We start from the raw sequence: 19,689 nt of genomic DNA on the forward strand, positions 1-19,689 counted from the left end.
CCGCCCGGGCAACAAAGGAGTGGCTCCGTAAGAAGCATTTGAAAGTCCTGGAGTGGCCTAGCCAGTCTCCAGACCTCAACCCCATAGAAAATCTGTGGCGGGAGTTGAAACTCTGTGTTGCTCGGCGACAGCCCCAAAACATCACTGCTCTCGAGAAGATCTGCATGGAGGAATGGGCCAAAATACCAGCTACTGTGTGTGCAAACCTGGTAAAGACCTATAGTAAACGTTTGACCTCTGTTATTGCCAACAAAGGTTATGTTACAAAGTATTGAGTTGTATTTTTGTTATTGACCAAATACTTATTTTCCACCCTGATTTACGAATAAATTCTTTACAAATCCTACCATGTGGATTCATGGATTTTTTTTTTCACATTCTGTCTCTCACAGTTGAAGTGTACCTCTGGTGCACATTACTGACCCCTGTCATCATTTTAGGTGGGGGAACTTGCACAATCGGTGGCTGACTAAATACTTTTTTGCCCCACTGTGTGTGTGTATATATATATATATATATATATATATATATATATATATATATATATATATGTATGTATGTGTGTGTGTGTGTGTGTGTGTGTGTGTGTGTGTATATATATATATATATATATATATATATATGTGTGTGTGTGTGTGTGTGTGTGTGTGTGTGCGTGCGTGTGTGTATGTATATTCTTTTATTCTCCCTTAATTGATACTCTATAGAACTTGACTTCACGCTGAGGTGGCAATTCAGCCATTTGATTCCTGTTACAGCAGCTCATGAATGAATGAACATGGTGAACTAAAAATATGTTTAGAAGTACGTTTTTTCAAACATGCTACTTCACTTTTATTTACTTGAATAGGGTTGGGGGTCGCGACCTAAGCATGCAATCAAGTTCTATAGAGTCTTGCTAATGACCTACTAATTTTATTCAGGTGTGTTGCAGCAGGGACACATGGAAAAGTTTCAGGACACCAGCCCTGGAGGACTGGAGTTTGATACCCATGCCCTATGGCAGGTACCCTATTCAGATAAGTCAAATAGGGCATGCTTTAATCAGACACCAAGCGAACACTGCAGCAGGGTCGAAGTTTTTTCATGGGCACAACCAATAGGCTCAATTCTGTCGTTAACCCACAAATACATTTTCCTTATAACTGTTGCAATATTTAAGGGAAAATAAACAGGCTAAGAGGATAAGATCTATTGGCTAGAAGCAGTGTTACAATGAAGGAAAAATTAGCCAAACACAAATTTCCTTACTTTTTTTGCTGAGTTTATAATAGCAAGTAATTCTCACCTTGACAATTCTAATGAGAACCTTCAACTGATAAACATGGAGCTGCAGGTCCACACGGTCAGTCAGCCATGTTCCTATAAGGGTCATTGTGCTCGTGTACCATTGCTGTAAAATACACACAAACATACACCACTGTAGTGTCAAGTGATTCTCTGTGAAATGCACAATTTTAGCTCTAAACAATAACTTGACCTCTGTAGAGATTATTGCGATGGTGCTTTTGGCTGAAAAAAAAGGATAATTTCATCCTTGCTGTGTACCATTGAGAAGGCGTTTACACACTAGACGTGTAAAATCTATTCAAATATTTTGTGTTTTGGACTTACCAATTCTTAATGCAGCCGTTGACTCTAGCTGCGTAATTTCACTGAACAAATTTCCTGCCCTTTATTTTTGATTGCTGGAATCCAAATACACAGATCTGACGACTCAGGTCACTGCATTTTCAACAAGTTCAGTGATAAATAATCCTATTTCAACTCAGACACACAGCTACTCTACTCCAGACCAGTCGGCTCTCTGAAACGATTTCTTTGCCTCTTTAGATGAGGTCCCACCTCTGCTAACTAAAGTCCAAACTGCCCTCCTGAAATACGTATTAAAGCGGCAGCTTCAGCTCCTGGATGAAACAGTGAAATTCTCCCTGCTGCTGCCTTCTTCTTGGATGCAGAATCTCAGTTTCTTACTTTTCTTATTAATAAAACATCAGAACCAGTTCATCATACTTAATGTTGACTTCCCCATATGGAAAAGATATATATAAATCTTATAAAGTTTGTATCTGTCTTGTGTGAAACTTGTATAAAAAGCATACAAGAGTGAAAACAGATATAAGATCCATTGAAAAATTATATAAGTGAAACTTGTATGTTTTGGATACTTACTAAAACAATATATGAAAGTGGCCACTTTCATATACGCCTTATATGATTCACTATATGAAATAGGCCACATCTGATGCAAGTCTTTTATAAGTTTTTTCTATTTCTTTTTCATATGGGTATGAGGTGATTTGGTTCAATGGGCCTGATTATTTAAGACCTTGTATGTGAGGAGCAGGATTTTGAATTCTGGATTTAACAGGAAGCCAAAACAGGAGAAATCTGCTCTCTCTTTCTAGTCCCTGTCAGGACTCTTGCTGCAGCATTTTGGATCAGCTGAAGGCTTTTCAGGGAGTTTTTAGGACATCCTGATAATAATGTATTACAGTCGTCCAGCCTGGAAGTAATAAATGCATGAACTAGTTTTTCAGCGTCACTCTGAGACAGGATATTTTTAATGAGCAAATGAATAAAGGCTGCCTTACATATTTGTTTACTGTGTTTGCTGAAGGACATCACTACATAGCCAAAGGTATTCACTCACCCATCCAAATAATTTAATTCTGGTGTTCCAATCACTTCTATGTCCACAGCACAGTGTGAGCAGATGCTGAGGTGCATAATGCACACAGGTTGCCAACTTTCTGCACAGTCAATTCCTTTAGAGCTCCAGCCTTCAGATCAGCTCAAGAACAGTGCATAGAAGGTTTCATGGAATGAGTTTCCATTGCCAAAAAGCTGCATTTAAGCCTTACATCACCAAGCGCAATGCAAAGCACTGGATGCAGTGGTGTAAGCATGGCACCACGGGATTCTAGCGCAGTGAAGAGGTGTTCTCTGTAGTGACAAATCATGCTTCTCTGTTTTGCAATCCGATGGATAATTCTGGGTTTGATGAGGAAGAGGCCAAAGGAACAATGTTCCTCGACTTGTGGTAGCAACTTATCCCCTTCCCGGAGTGCTCCAGCCACCCTTTTCTGGCTGAGAATCATGGCCTCAGACTTGGAAATGCTATTTGTCATTCCCACTGCTTCACACTCTGTTTCAAACAGCCCCAGTGCAAGCTGGAGACTGATATCTTAAAAAGAGCTACATTATCCACCAAAACAGAGAGGCGGTCGTGAGGCCACTTGGGTATAAATGCTATATAAGTTAACTTAAACTGGATTTAATGAAACCATTTAGTCAAATCCACCTCTCAGGACTGCTGAGCCCCCCATTATGATTGGTGAAAAAGGGCTACTGCAAAGACCAATGTGACTGATTTCTTAAACTAAATCAGTTCATCAATTTCCTGAGAGCCCAGCAGCTCTTTTCTAGTAGTTTGTACATGTGAATTGTGACTGTAAACTGATGGGAGAGCAGCATGCGAGGCAAGCTGCCACTGGCTCAGCTGTTACTGTTCTGAGATCAGTTAGACCTACACTTCGTATAGAAATGCAGCTAGCATTAGAGGGTAAATGAATTACAGTGATTTAGCATCGTAACGGAAAAGCTTCCCCCCGCGAATCATGTGGGTAACGTGAGGATGGTCTTTGAAAAAGTTCTTAATTATTCCTTTAATACAACAGCAAGAAACCACGATGGAGAGGGGACAGGAGTTCTAACCATGGCCATAAAACAGGCAAGTTGAACAGGCTTGGCAGTCATCTTAGCAATTGGTTCTACTTGCCTTCCTGTAAAAACAGCACACAACTGGCTAGACCAAGGTCGTGTCCAAATTCATGGGCTGCATCCTCCTGAGGGCCCGGCCTTCGCGGTCTATGTGGGCCGGGTCCTCAGAGGGTCGGGTAGGCCGGAAGTAAACGGCCGTGAAATTGGACGGTCTAGCCTTCTGATTAGCGTCACCGCTGTCTCGGTGGAGTTTAATAAACTTGCCGTCTGCTCCTTGCTGTCTAAAATATAACAGGACACTGGCGTAAACTCTCGACCGTCTCATACTACTGTTTAATCAGTTTTCTGTTTGACGTTTAGTCAGCTGTGTGAAAACCAAGGTGGAACCCACCCGGGGGATTAATAAAGTTTTATTTTATCTAATCTAATCGAATAACTTTAATCTCAGCCAAACCGATTTACTCACGAACAAACAAAACACTGAAAAAAGCCCAACAATAACATTTTTAGGTTGTCTAAGTGACTTATATATTACGTTTAACCCGAGCAGCGAAACTCCGCGGTGATCTGAAAATGATGTGCCGGGAGTTGTGCCGTTCTCGGCGGCTCCAGTAACCCTCGAGCTCCCGGCTAGCTATCGAGCTGGTGGGTAGCAGACGTCTCTGAAAATGTCGAAGCACTTTAGCAAATATGCGATATCTTGATAAACCGAGCAGATGTTTGATGTTTACACAGCTACTTTCTCACCTGAAAATATGTTAAAAGTTTATTTTGTGACCCAGAAAGATTAGTAAGAGTAATTTTAAAACTTAGTAGCGGCCGCCATTGTTGGAAACTGGAGTTTGGCTGGGCCGCGCTATGAATTCTGGGATATGGTAGGCCACGAAGGACACACCCGACCCATCCTTCAAATTCGGGGAAAAGGAGGACGCATTTGTCGGCTGCATTCAGAGGAGTCTACGAATTTGGACCGCCTTCGGCGCGTCGCTGTGACGTAATCGGTCTAGAAATGCGGCCTCAGGAGGATGCAGCCCATGAATTTGGACACGACCCAAGAGCTTAGGCTGGAAAGAATGAAGAGCAGGTTTGGGTGATTAAGGGTAGAGGTGAAAGTGTATGTATGTATGTAATGAATGAAAAGAATGTGTTGAGCAGATGGACGGAATACTGACAAAGAAAGGAAATGAGCGAGAGAGAAAGAAAGGGTGGATGGATGGATAGTAAATCAGGAATGTAGAAAAATATTGCCTGCTCTGATGAATACCAGTTTCTGTTGGATGCTTGGTAGGGTTAGGTTTTTGACTAAAACCATGGCTACCTGCCTTGTAGCAGTGCCTTTGTGGTTGTCTAATGGTGTGGAGAATGGTGCTTTGTTTCATGCTAGAGTCTCCTTACTTCCGACAGGAAGCATAAGTTAGCATAATGATTAGCAGCTATTAGTCATTTCTGATAAAGCCTTCTAAAGTAATTTTAATGTACTTTAATACCTAACCTGCAGTAACTTTTCTGGGGGAATACTGTCTGGCTTCCATTTACATTTCTTTGCTTTCATGTAATTAAATTAGTCTTGGTTTGTTCTGTGATGTCATTTACTACGTTAGTAATGATTTTAAAAATAGCACACCTAGATGCATCCCAATCAAGACTAAGAAAACCACTGGTTGTAGTATTTGTTACTTTAGCCATAGCATTCCACATCATGTAGTATCAAGGTACCATCCATCGACCAATTACATCAGTATTTCCATTTTCAAACTAGCATTGACTCCTTGGCTTAGACAAACAGTAAGCTCTGTGAGGCACAGTGCGCTCCGAGCACAGCAGCTGCAGATGTTTCTCTTTGGGCCCTTGCTGGTGTCAGCCTAATTGATGGACAGTGATGAGTGTAGGGTGATACTAATACAAGCCGACTCACTTTGCACAGTCAGGGTCACAGCAGAATGGATGGGAGTCTGGAGAAAAAAGGGAATGAAAATGAAGGGGGAGGGGGTATATGCATGTTTAGAGGGAGGAAATGTCTATTGAATATGATAAATTACTTGATTTGAAAGACGCATAAAGAAACTATTTGGAATGTAATGATATATTAAAATGACTATGAAAACCCAGCCAGGGTTCAAACCATAAACCGTCTTGATTTCAGCCAATAGTACTAACCACTACACCATCACGCCACTCACACAATCTAACATGTCTAAAATCTCCCATAGCTTTCACTCTGGCAGGGCAGCACAGTGGAGTTTGCATGTTCTGTGTTTGTGTGGGTTCTCTCCGGGTACTCCGGCTTCCTCCCACAGTCCAAAGACATGCAGTTAGTGGGGATAGGTTAATTGGTAACTCTAAATTGCCCATGGGTGTGAATGTGAGTGTGTCTGTCTGTATCTGTTATATATAAGCACTCTAGTTATAACAGTTTATGTGAGGGGGTTGGATGTGTGGTGTACTAAGAGTATAGCTCCCCGCACCCCCAATTAATTTTGTATTTGTTTATTTCTAATGATAGACATTGAATATCCCAACGTATATGTTATTTTGGACTAATTATTTTACTTTATACAAAAATTATAATGGTACAAAGGGCAATCTGTATCTGTGAAATTGTTGCTCAGAGAACTACCATAGATGGTCGTGGTTGCTTTAATGTTCAGTATGTAAGCAGGTGGCTTGGTGCTACGTGCTGCATGCTGGATCTTTGAATGGTAATAACTTATTAGGTTCTGTTTCTGCCTTATTACCCTACTATTACCACTTTATTACTGAGCTGTAATAGACAGTGCTGCCACAACCCATATTTGCTTAATCTAGCATGAAAGTTGGATTCAATTAGCGTTTTTCTTATGTCATTCCACATTAGGGGAAAAGAGTGTCCTGTTAAAAGGATTCTAAATGCTTCATTTTACAGTATTGTCAAATTCTAGTATTAACTATTTAGAAATAGTCACTCGTTGTCTTTTGTGGTTATCTTACCATAAAGCTGACTCAGCACACATGAGATGTGCTGCTGGTTTCAGCAGGACAGGTTTGGGTGGGATTTTGTTTTTCTTCTCTTCCTAACTTTTTTCCCTATGAGTAATTTTTCAGATGAAATTGCTGGGCTAACTCTGTGTGTGGAAACTTCCCACACTCTCATTATCACCTACCTTTCCGAGTCCTGTAATGTAAAGCCTTATACCTTGTGCCGTCAGTTCTCTGATGACAGCACTCCATATTCTGACACCATAATGTTACTCTCTTGTGTGATAGCTTGACTTGCCGAGTAAATAAAAGGTCCAAGTAGCATCCACGAACCCTGACCCCAGCCTTGACCCCCTCAAATGTTTATATGTGCCACCCTTAATCTGACAGTGCTATCCTCTGAAACTGCTCAGCGCTGCTGCAGCGAGAGCTCCCCCTTACCTATTCACAACCTGCCCACTCTGTCCCTTGTCCACGCTCTGCCTGCTATAACACATAATACAAAACCAGATTAATCCCCGACTCATCATTACAATATCTTCACTAACTGCCACACTCTTCTCTAGCAGAGCTCCTGTGATTTCATCACAGGCGTTGAGGCCCTTTTTTGTACCCTGGCACCAGTTTACCAACAATTTCCTATTCTACGACATAAGATCTCCAAATAGACAGCTGCATTGCTGTTTGACTTATTAGAACACTGTGGACCAACCACCACCAGAATCAGCAGAGGACATAGCACCACAAATCATCACAGACTCTAGAAACGTCATACTGGACTTAAAACAACTTGGACTTCTTGTTCCAGACTCTTGGATCTTGGCATAGTGGCTCTTGATCTGACACTAGCCTCAAACGTTTCTTTCGCCATGCTGCTGTACATATTTTCCTACAAAATACATTAATTATTAATTTACTTAAAATCAACATATTGAGATACTGGATTTCTGATTTTCATGATCCATAAGCAGTACTGAAGACATTAAAACAAAAAGGGTTGCCTATAGAATATACAAAAGATTGCCCTTTGGAATTAAATTATGAATGAATGAAGAACTTTTTAAGATGCCTTTTTTACATTGGTGACTGGGTTAGTCACCACTGAAATAAATACATATAAAAGCTTAAAGCTTAATGTAAAAGTTTATTTGGAACCATAGGATATACCACATTACCATGTTTTCTCCCATTTCCCCAGTTATTATGTGCCACTGTTGAGCGTGACCCGCAGAGCCACAATACACATAATTATAGAAAATGTAGATGTGACAGTAAGCTAAGATATTATTTTATCTATCAACGATGACCTCGATGAGTAGCACAAAAACTACTCCGTATGTATCCATTTTTGAACAGAACAAAGCAGACCATAACCTGCTTTGGTGTTCAGACTGGCTGACACGATGAAGACACCAGGTCTACATGTAGGTCAAGCTCCGTAAATGAGGACATGGGTTACAGAAAAGATGATTGTGCTGAAGCAGTGCTGGGGTGAATAAGTGAGGCAACCTGGTGCCAACAGCTTCCTATCTGTTGCTGTGTGCCTGTGAAGGCATCAGGGAGGCAGCAGGCCTGTGATCTCGCCCCAAGCACAACCCCCCACCGAGAGGCCAGGCCTGGAGTGACTGATCCACTGACTGGCTGCTCTTGCCATCACCCGCCCCTCCTTCACTTCTCCCTTTGAAGAGACTTTGCACAGGTCCCATCTGCAGCCATTTTTGCAGCAGCCATTTTGTGCTTGCTCTGTTTTAGTTTTCTTAATGTTATATAAAAAAAGGACTTGACAGTTACGTCACAAGACTTCTTGCTGCCATGACTAGCATTTTGGAAGCCTGTCAGGGACATCTGGTGTACACATAATGCCTGCGAGTTTCATCAGATTTAAAACCTTTTTTAATGCCAGTTTGAATTTAATACCAATTTTATAGTGCAGACCAACAGTGAGTAGTTATAAGTTGCATAGAGAAAGAAAGAAAGACCCAAACAAACATTTATCTGTGTTAAAGTCGTATGTTGCATCAGTTGTAAAGCCATTTGTGTCTCAGGTGCTACAGCAGGTCCACCACCAATCTAACAGGCCTTTTGCTCCTACTCGGCTCGACTCAATGCAGCTCGAGGCAAGTGAATGTGATTTCATTACAATGGAGTACCACCTAACATATGCTGAGTAGGCACTGAAAAAGTACCTGGTACCAGGTACTACGATGTAATGAAAAACCCTAAAAACCAAGTAGAGCCATGCCAAGCCAATCCAAGTAAGTACTAGTGGAAAAGGACTATCCTTGTGTAGGCTACTGGACCCCAAGATTGTTTGAATGTTAGGTTAAAAAGGGCGCTTATATCAATGTGTGAATGGGTGAATTGTTCAAACGGAGAAGAAAAGTGCTACAGAAGTACCAGTCCATTTAGCATCTAGTTTGTCTTTAGAAATTTTCTATAAAACTCTGTAAAAATGGTGAGGCTCTTTTATAAGACATGGTTAGTAAGAAGATGTTCAGTATTTATTGGAGATTATGTATCGGGATTTCAGGAGCGGGACCACGCTTCCAAACATGCTCCTTCCGGTTGTCATTTATCTCTCCCCAGTTCTGCAAACTGTTCATTCTCGTTTACGTGCCCCACCCTCCCTCCCTCCTTGTTCTCAATTCTTTAACTTCTTCACTCCTATTTAGTACACGGGGATCTGCCAGGCCGCTGTCGCCAGTCCCCTTCGAGGCCTTCCCCAAACCGCAGCTCAATTCATGTCCAAGCATCACCTTTACCTACCAAAACGCTGTCAAACCTAAAATGAGGGCCCAGCTAGTGAATAGAGCTTATTTAGAACAAAGGAGGGTGGGTTTTAAAACCCCCCCAAATTTTAAAACTTGTTTTCAACAAGTGTGATAAATCCAAAAGTGTAATAAAATCTAAACAAATTCAGCGCTATACTTGACAGTATTCAAAGTAAAACATGCTGTGTATTGTGTGAAAGAAATTGGATCATAGGAACATTTCAGACAAGGTGAAAACAGCTTTGTCCACAAAGTGCTAGGTGTCTGAGAACTCAGTGTACACTGGACATGAATGCCTGTACAGCTGGCAGACACCAGCAACCATACTAGACTCCAGTCTGAGAGTCTGTTTGCCAATAATTTTCATTTAAGTATTAAATATAATCCTTCTGTTATATTAGATTGTCCAATTAACTCTGAAAAATGCAGAATATATATCTAAAAAAGTACTGGTGTGGGAAAAAGTTCTGTGATGCTACTGTGAAGGGCTGGAGACTACCTGAGCTCCCGTAGGGAGACCTGGAGGGAACCCATACAGGCACAGGTGCCAGGCAGGCACCTTGTGGAACAGTAGTGCCATCCACTGCACCACCATACCACCCATAATTATTGAAAAGATACATACATGCATAAGTAAACATACTTTTCCTGTTAATTAACAACAACTTCTGTTTAAAATTTGGGCTCTATGGGCCCATTTCAAATTTGTGGAGAAATCTCTTCACTTTCTCTAAAACGCAGCTATCTGAGCTACAAATATTTCAAAGCCACTTTACTGTCAAACCATGCAGGAAGAGATCTGACTTTTTCAGGATAGGGTGAACAAATTGTGGCATCCACAAACTTGAAAATCACTTTGACTAAGGTTGTCAAATGAACAGTGTTGGCCCCTCTCGCTTTATGTCTGGAGATAACAAAAGAAAAGCATGAGAAAAAAAACAAATTCTCCCAAGCTCTCTTTTTTAGGCTGCATGGGGATCAGCAGGGGGCTAGCTCTTGCAGACAGCCAAAATAAGCGTAATATGGCTCTGCATACATAATGCCATAACCCCACAGGGATCAAAATCTGTGACATTCTAACGAGTTCCATCTGAATCATGGGCCCCGATTTGCTCGACAGCCTTGACTGTGTTAGTGCATTTGTGTGTGTTTTGTCACCTCACAACAGTCTGATGAAGCTCTACCTACACTTGGGCAACATGCACACCCTGTACAACACTAAACACACACACAAGCACACTGCCTCATACACATGTATAAAATTGGTCCATCCCTCTTTGAGCAAAAGATGGGCGATAGAGCAACCTCCTGCCCCCATTTGACACCAGCTCTTGCCACTGCTACACGCAAACCTCATGCATGTTCACACCCCAGTCTTCAGATGGTGCTTGGCAGTGGGGGGCACTGCCACCAGCAGGATTTGCAGTACACCTCTAAACCCCCGAAACCTTCCCCAACTACCTACTCAGCTGTTTAATGAAATTTTTTGCATTGAAGATTATTATATTGCTGTCATCAGCAATATAATAACTTGCATTAATGCAACAACGTAAAGAAATTACACTATAAAACAAGCGAGATTCAGGGTCATGTGATCACCAGCCCTAACTATGAAACTATAAAGCTTTAGGTGTACAGTGGTCCCTCGCTATAACGCAGTTCACTTTTCACAGCCTCGCTGCTCCGATTTTTTTGCATTTTTGCATGCTTTTTTTTTTTTTTTTTACAGCGCATTGTATTCTGCATGCTGACCATTGTCAGGATGCAGGCTGTAGACCATTGTCAATCAATCTCCGTATCCTGTACAGTACAGAATGCGTTCTGCTTGACGGATTTACATAAATCTTCGATCCTAGCAGTGTGACTCTGAAGTGCTGTACTGTATGTTTGTAAGTTTTCTCCCCATAAAACACAACAATGTTGATGAAACGTTTTGCACCATCAAAGGCACCTGCAACAGCACCCAAAAGGCAGAGGAAGATGGAAAACTTGAACTTCTGGACATGCTAAAGGAAGGTAGAAGTTACTGTATTTTTCAGACCATAAGGCGCATCAAGCGAAACAAAACAGTCAGATATGTCAAACGTTACTCAACTCATTCTTCTTGCTTCCTCCACTTTCATACCATTGATTCATTAATTCCCATGTTCTGGACCTGAAAACAGGGTTTGATCTTTGGTTTCATTCTTATTTTTCTATGAAGGTTTGAACTTTGAGAGTTTAAACAAGAGAGAAAAGTGTGAAAATCTTCGTGCCTGTCTGAGAAAAGTGTATAAAGTGTGTGGTGAGGGGTTTTACAGCCTTAAAATATCTGTAATGATTGTAAAAAATGAAATTGGCTACTTCACGGATTTCACCTATCGCGGGTTATTTTTAGAACGTAACTCCTGCGATAAACCAGGGACCGCTGTAATCTTAAAAGTAAAGAGGGTGTCAGCCTCCCTAATCCAAACTGGGAGCGTGTTCCAGAGGGCCTGAAAGGAGAAGGTTCCACTCCACGCTAGTAAGCTAGCAGTCTGAGAAGTGCTTTATTGGGGTACTACGGTACTATGAGGCCTTTAAGATAAGATGGGGCTTGACTATTCATGTATGTGAGGAGCAGGATTTTAAATTTGATCCAGGATTTAACAAGGAGCCAATGAAGAGAAGCCAGTATTGGAGAAATATGCTTTCTTTTTAGTTCCTTTCAGTATTGCCAAATCCAAAATGCTATGCCAGCATTTTGGATCAACGGAAGACTTTTCAGTTAGTTTTATAACAACCTGGTAATACTGAATTACAGTAGCTGAGGCTAGAAGTAATTAATGCATGAACTAGTCTTTCAGCATCACCCTGACAGGATAATCCTAATTTCAGAGATATTTTTGACAGTTCTGAAACATGTAGGACTGACTGACTTCAGGATATCTCACAGTGTTATTGGAGGCCAAGATAATGCTATTCAGAGTAATCATGTGGTTAGACACTTTAGACCTTCTAATTATACTGCCTGATGGAGCACGTATAATGGAAAGAGAATTGGTCCCAGCAAAAAAGTACCCTTGTGGTACTTTATAATGAGCTTAATTGTGTGAAGAAGACTCACCATTTAAGACTTGAGCTCCACAGAAGTGAAGACATTACTTGGATGAGCCTTACAATGCTTCTAGATGAGAAAAATCTTGAAAAAGTGATATGTTTCATAGGAGGTCTTTAAGATAAGATTTGGCCTGATTATAGAATAGAATAGGATAGCCCCTTATTATCATTGTACATGTGCAATTAAGTTGTAGCTGCTCCACACCAACTGTGCTTGAATAAAATATAAATACTGCCCAGCAGGAACATATAGCAAACAGCAGAAATATATACAGTCCAAATGGATACACACACAACAAGCGAAATATATACAAAATAAGAAAAAGGATTGACGACTGACATTGCAGGCATGTGTTGCAGGAAGATGCAACAAAAACGCATTAAAAACACAAAAAGGTGCACAGGAGTTGGGTGCTGCATAAAAGGGTTGCATATGTCTCTACGCACCACCATTTTATTTAAGACCTTGTATGCAATGAGGATTTTAAATTTCGATTCAGATATATAGGATATAGTACAGGAGAAATATGCTCTCTCTGGCTAGTCCATGTTAGTACTCTCACGACAGCATTTTGCCTGAAGGCTGTTCAGGGAGTTTTTAGGACATCTTGATAATGATGAATTACAGCCAAGATGTACTAAATGCGCAAACTAGTTTTTTTTTTTGAGACAGTTTCTTTCTAACTTTAGAGAGATTGTGCAAATCCTACATATTTATTTAATATGCACATTGAAGGATATGTTAGGATAAATAGAGCTGGGTGTCATCAGCATAGCAGTGAAAATGTATGCTATGCCTTCTAATGATACTTCCTAATGGAAGCATGTATAACGTAAACAGAATTGGTCCTAGCACTGAACCCTGTGGGACTCCATAATTAACCTCAGTGTGTGAAGAGGACTCTCCATTTACATGCACAAACTGGAGTCTATTAGATAGATATGATACAAACCACTGCAGCATAGTAGTTTTAATACCTACAGCATGCTCTAGCATGGCATTGCTTAAAAGCTCTAGCTTGTAAGTGATGTTTAATTGCGGCCATCTTGAAAGACTATGTTGAAATAAACTGATCATATTTAAGCCTGGACCAGTGATTAATGTTAAGACCTCTTTAAGCAGCCTTGTAGGAGTGGGATCCAATAGATATGCTGATGTTTTAAGAAAGTTCACTCAGAAAGATCAAGGTGCTGTATAAATGAAAATGAATTGAACTGACTAGATGATGGCTCCGAGGCATCTAAACATTTTCAATTAAATGTGTATTGCAACAGAATCACTGAGTGATGTGATAAGTGAAATAATATACCTAATAATGCCTAACCTAGTGACCTGTCTGATGGCTTGCATCACTATAAACCAGTGTTATTGATATGGTTAGACATAGCACTTCGCTTTCTTCACAGCTTTGACTTTAAGAAGTTTCTGGTTACTGGCCATTATAAAATCCTTTTATTTCACAGTAAGGTTTGCTAGATGAGGGATGATGCTAAATGTGTGATATTAACCTCAAACTGGTGAAGCAACTGACTTCTTTAGTTTTGCATATTTAAGTCTGATTACCTCTTTATAACTACAGATGACAGTAGTTATACTGATTTCTCTGTGAGTGAAAGCAGCTAATAAATAATTATTCAGACTTTGAAATACCTTCAGAATCTCTCTCCAAATACCCTGCTTACATCAGATTATGGGGGGCTCTGTGTGACTGTTTTTCAACACATGCAATCCAATATTTAAACCCACTTCATGTCATAATTTGCTAACTGTACATAAGAACTTCTCAGAAAAGATGTGCAAAAAGGCCTTATTACCCTGTTTATTTAAACGATACCAAAACAATGACAACTGCATTTTCACTCAGCCCTCCACTGTGTCTCTAACATAGTCAGAAGTTGTTCAACCAGACCATAAATCAGCCCTTATAAACACCCACACCCACCCTCACACACACACACACTCAGAAAATCTCAAAAAAGCCAACCAATTTGTTAGGTCAGAGGCCCTCCTTTGTGGGGCTATTCATGAGCCTTTATGCTGCAGAGTGACAGGAATGTTGAAGCTGAGTAGGGGCCACATTATGGTGGGTACAAAGAGATTACAAGGAATCGGGGGACTTTGCCTCTTTCTGCCTCTTGTGTGTGTGTGTGTGTGTGTGTGTGCAGTAAATACAACCTTGAACAAAAACACATGAGAGAGTACACATTTCACTATTTATTTATTAAACAATGATTTTATTATTTAGTACTCAAATTATCTAAAAAGTAAAATTATAGTCTTACTTCTTTGTTATTTATTTCAATGCTTTCAGTGGTAATTTGGTCAGTTTGTTAATGTACTTAAAGTAGACATCACTGTCAATATGTTGTTTGGACCAAAACATTTTGCACGGCCTGCTACCTTATTTGCTACTTTTAATTTTATTTTGATATTAGAATACTGTGTTTTGTAAGAAATACAGTAGTTCCTGGAGTCCAACTTTATGCCTACTCGTGCAAACCTCTAACAAGCTTTGCTATTAGGTAATTCCACCTGAGACCTTGCCTCAGCACCCTGAGACAGATCTGAATGACCACTGACTAATTAGGGGGTGTGAACTGCCTGATATTGGTGCCTATAAAACCCCGTTGCATATGCTCTGTCTCTCCTTTTGAACACAGCAACGTACTGAAACAAGGGAGTCACACAGCCTCCAGTTAAAGGTCTTTGTATTACTCATAGAACTGTTTCTATTCTGAATGCGCTCTGGCCTTAACACTGGCCACTGGTAAACACCAAGGCTTATATATAAATTGCTGAAGTTCATAAAAACATGGTGGATGTTCTTCTGAAAGAGTTACGGCTGTGTGGGGGACAGAAGGGGGGATGTGCTGCGTGGAAAGCAGAAAAAGGGTCCTGATCAAAGCCGCCTGCTTTTACTTAATTTACTTAATTAATTTGTTCTTTCAAGATTTGGTGTCGTTGTATTTTGAGTTAAGTTGTACAGCTTGCCAAATAGTCTGGACAGGGGATTTAATTCTGGCAAAACTTTCTGTTAACGTTCTGTTAAACTATTTGTCTTTTCGTATTTTATTGCAAGTGTCTGAAGAGGAAACCATGAGAGTGGGAACATTGTGTACATTAATTTAACTTATAACATTCAGATATTATTCTAACACACTAATACAATCCTGTTAAAAGCTGTATTAAACAGACATATGTTATGTTATGGTGCCTGTTGAAAGTAAAAGAAAGCAACATGAATGTAATGAACGCAAACACTGGAACCTATCTGTCTCACTTTAAAAAAGGAAACAAGATGTATCTTTGGATGTGTTTTACGTTGGGATTCTCTTCCTCTCACAGTTCACTAAGTTCACTTCTGTTCTGTTGTGTTTCAGTAAAGTCCCAGTGTTATAGTGGAGCAGGAATATGTGGGAGTCAACACTCAGAGTGAGGAGTGAATAAAGAGGGACAGGACAGGGACAAAGATTTGGCAGTGTGTTCACAGCTTAAACCATCAAGCCACGCTAATTATGCAGGTGTTCTGTTTCTCTGAGACAATGCAGCACATAACAGCAGGGTGCAAGATGCTAGCAGGCAGGGCATACATGGAACGCCATAACCAAGTGGCCGGCATAGTGTACAGGGACATCTGTGCTGAGTATGGGCTGGAAGCAATGGCGTGTCCAGCGGGGTGGCCTGGGGGGGCACAGGCCACCCCCCAAACCAGACTGGCCACCCCAGGTGCCACCCCAAAGGCAAAACAATAAAATTCAATCAAATATCAAATGTCCGATTATGTTTTCACGGTGACGCTCAGATATCCGAGTGTAAGTGAATGCAGCATCGCTTCTGCGCTATGTGCATCACGTTAGCAAAGGTAGGAGAGCCAAGCACGAAAGATGGCACTGCAGGAAACAATTTTTCGGTGAAAGAAAATGAGGACAGAATAAATGTCCCGGTAAGTAATATCAAGTTTGTTGAGTTTAGTAAACTTCGGTGAAATTAGAATCCCAAGGAAAAAATAACACTTAAAGAATTATTGCAGCTGTGGAATATTTCAGACAGTATGCTACTGAGGGGAGCTAACATAAGAGTTATGCGTTATAAGATATAATCTAAGTCGTAACATTGCTGTATGGAGCTGCAGATTTGGTTGCAGGTTAACATAGCTGGACTGGCCATCGGGCATACCGGGCATGTGCCCGGTGACTTATTTTTTTATTTTTTTTGTAACGGCATGAACAATGAGAGGTGGTGGATTGGCCAGATGCAGGTTGATGTGTAGAAATAACTCCGTTGTTTGGTGGTGGCTATGACGGGGCTTCCACAGAGGCAACAGGTGGATGAGGGAAGGGGAGGCAGGAGGAGAGACCCGAGGCAGCCGCCAGTCCGAGTGTCAGGTGAACTGAACTTCAGGTAAGAAGTTATGAGCTGCAGTCTATCTGGGTCAGATATAAACCAAGTTTAGGTGGAGTTTATTTTCATGTTGCTGACTTTTTACTGTCAGTTGCAATAACTCATACTGCGTTCTAGCCAGTTTGACGGAGTTTTTATACAGCTGGGTGGGTGCTATGATGTTACTGATAGTGAACTTTATTTTATTCATAAGGTTAGTAGAGTTGCCAACGGCTCCTTAAAAAAATGGAATGGTCCCTCATTCAGAGAAAATATTACACGTTTCGTATTGAGCTGAGAAGAGACGCAGTTTGTCCCGGACTTTAGCTAGAATGGAAAAAGACACAAAGTTGGATTTATTCTGTCTTTACGCTGCACAGCTGCCTCTTCTTCTCTCATTCTCTCCCCCTCCCTCTCCTGTTGCTACTTCAATCATGAAACTGATCAATGATCAGCTGATCGTCTTTTCTCTCTTGTTTATTTATCGCCCACTTTGCGCCAGAAAGAGGAAACCAGCGGATATTGCGCTAAACAACAGCAGCACGTTTAAGCTTGATCAGCTGTTGTTAGAATGTATTTAATATTAATTTCTAGTATCAGCTGATATTTGCTGGAGCCACAGCTGTAAAGCTGCTGGTCATGATGTCTGTTTAGATATGTGGTGAGAGGGAAACATGAAGACGAAACCAGGAGATGTCCTTACTGAATCATCAGAGCTGAACAGGTGATGGAGAAACAGGTTTACCTTTTAGGTGACAGGAATGAGTTGAAGGGAAGTTATGAACTGTTTCTGAGAGACAAATAACACCAGGATCCTTTTTTATGTAGCTGACAGCTGGTAACTGTGCAGGGGCGGGTCTAGCAAAGTTTTGCCAGGGGGCCAGGTAGGGCATTAACAGGGAAAGGTGGGCACAAAGAAATACTTTTCTTTCTTATTCTCATTTAAAATACCTAGTTTTTATTAAATAATTATCTAAATCTTACAACCAAAGTTTTTATCTGACGTAAAATGTATAGAAATCATACATATACCAAAAAGACTGTACATCACTGTCACAACAGCATTTGTTTTCATTCAAAGGCTTTATGGCTTTAATACCTGGTGGGTCGGTCTGTAGTAAAAATGCCCAATTTTTTTGTCCCACTCCAGCCCTGCAGGTTAATACTGGCAGTGTCACCATGCCAGCTGACTGTATTTTATCATCAGCCAGTGCTGTTCTTTATCAATATTACCAAAGTTTACCATAAGGCAGCATAGAAAGTATTTACTTGCTTTCAGGTTTTATTCAAATGTTAGTCTTTTCATTTGTTTCCCCACTTTTTTCCTGTTTCAAAATCAAACACCAGTTTGTGAGAAGATTATCTTCTTTTTTTAACAGGCAGAGAAAGTTTTGCATTGGCATTGGCTAATTTGTCAATTGTTTGTTACAAATGTTCGTATTTTAATTTTCAAAAATGTTTTTGCCCAAAACATATGTGCACTACATGTCAGTAAAAATGCTATGCAAATATTGATGTCCTTGAATGCTGAGTAAGCACTGACAAAGCACTGATTGTATCTCTTGTACTTTATCAACGCAGTATCTAAAAACTTTGCACCGTAGTGGTTAAAATCTCATTCTAATAAGAGTTAAAAGCGCATTTGGTTATTAGGTTTATAGGATTATTGAATTATGGTTAAGGGTTGGTAGAATTTTTTTTTTAAACATTATCTGCCAATTAAATCTGCCACCCTTCTCCAAATCTGTGCCCCTACCTGGCCCCCCCAACAAAAATTTTCTAGACACGCCACTGGCTGGAAGTCTCGAGGTCAACATGGGAGACGCCCCCAGGATGGTGGAGAATGACCAAGCTAAGATCCTGTGGCACTTCCAGATACAAAATGGTGGTGGCTAACCAACCGGACATAGTGGTGGACAAACAGAGGACGATGATACCGAATGACATCAAAATCAGGAAGAAGGAACAGGAGAAGTACCAAGAGCACAGAGAAGAGGTGGAGGGTGAAGGTAACAGTGGTCCCAGTGGTAATTGGAAAACAGCAAAGATACTGTGCAGGACCTTCAAGCTCCCAGGCCTCTGGTAGAGGACCCGAGCCTGAAGGATAGACCGAGGGGAGAGGGGAATTTGTTTTTAATAGTGGTTTCTTCCCTTTAGTCTTTGTTAATTTCTTTTTTCCTTCTTCTACGCTTTTGTAGTTGCAGCTTTTTTTCTTCCCTTGGATTTCTGATTTTTTCTTTCGTCCCATTTTTGCAACAGCCCAATAAAAAGCTTGCATTTTGTTAACCTCATTATCTGTATTTTGAGTCACTTACATCAGACTCCACACAGTTTGCATAATCGGCAGACTGTGACGGAAATTGAGGCGAAAATGTTTCAACTTCTTTGATTTAATTGCTGTGAAGATGTTTTTAACATTAAAGAAAAAAATGTGGAATATTAATAACTTATATTTTTGTTAAAATCCACAACTACTCATTAAGTACAAGCTAATTTAAATTTTGAAATACATTGAAAACACATCTTGTTCACAGTTGAATTGGTGTTAAAAAAGAAGTCATAATAATATAAATCGCTGTTGTTTGCTAAGTGACCATTAAGCAGACCACTGGACAAGTATGTCTGAGCCGTAGTCTGCGTAGTACAGATGAAAAATTTGTGTGCAATTTTTGCACTATTTTAGAGCGAGAAAGGCAGAAAAAGTTCAACACGAGAGAGAAAGAGAGCGTGTCCTGCTGAGACCCAGCTGTGCCTGCAATTAGCAGGAGGCATGGAATGATG

General features: G+C 40.5%; 1 protein-coding gene across 3 annotated transcripts in view; it reads right to left on the minus strand.

Annotated features, from left to right (window-relative positions):
• The window catches only part of LOC146573582 (calcium-dependent secretion activator 1-like), a 329,487-nt gene that overhangs the window by 5,367 nt on the left and 304,431 nt on the right, over positions 1-19,689 (minus strand). For all 3 annotated transcript variants that reach the window (XM_085272827.1, XM_085272826.1, XM_085272828.1), the window contains one exon: positions 1,289-1,393. In XM_085272827.1, the coding sequence (XP_085128953.1) occupies positions 1,289-1,393 (105 nt within the window). The remainder of the gene's footprint in view (positions 1-1,288; positions 1,394-19,689) is intronic.

Source organism: Mchenga conophoros, linkage group LG5, assembly GCF_057382185.1.
Source record: "Mchenga conophoros isolate Kocher_MC1m ecotype Shallow Benthic linkage group LG5, M_conophoros_male_GT1.1, whole genome shotgun sequence".
Classification (NCBI taxonomy): domain Eukaryota; kingdom Metazoa; phylum Chordata; class Actinopteri; order Cichliformes; family Cichlidae; genus Mchenga; species Mchenga conophoros.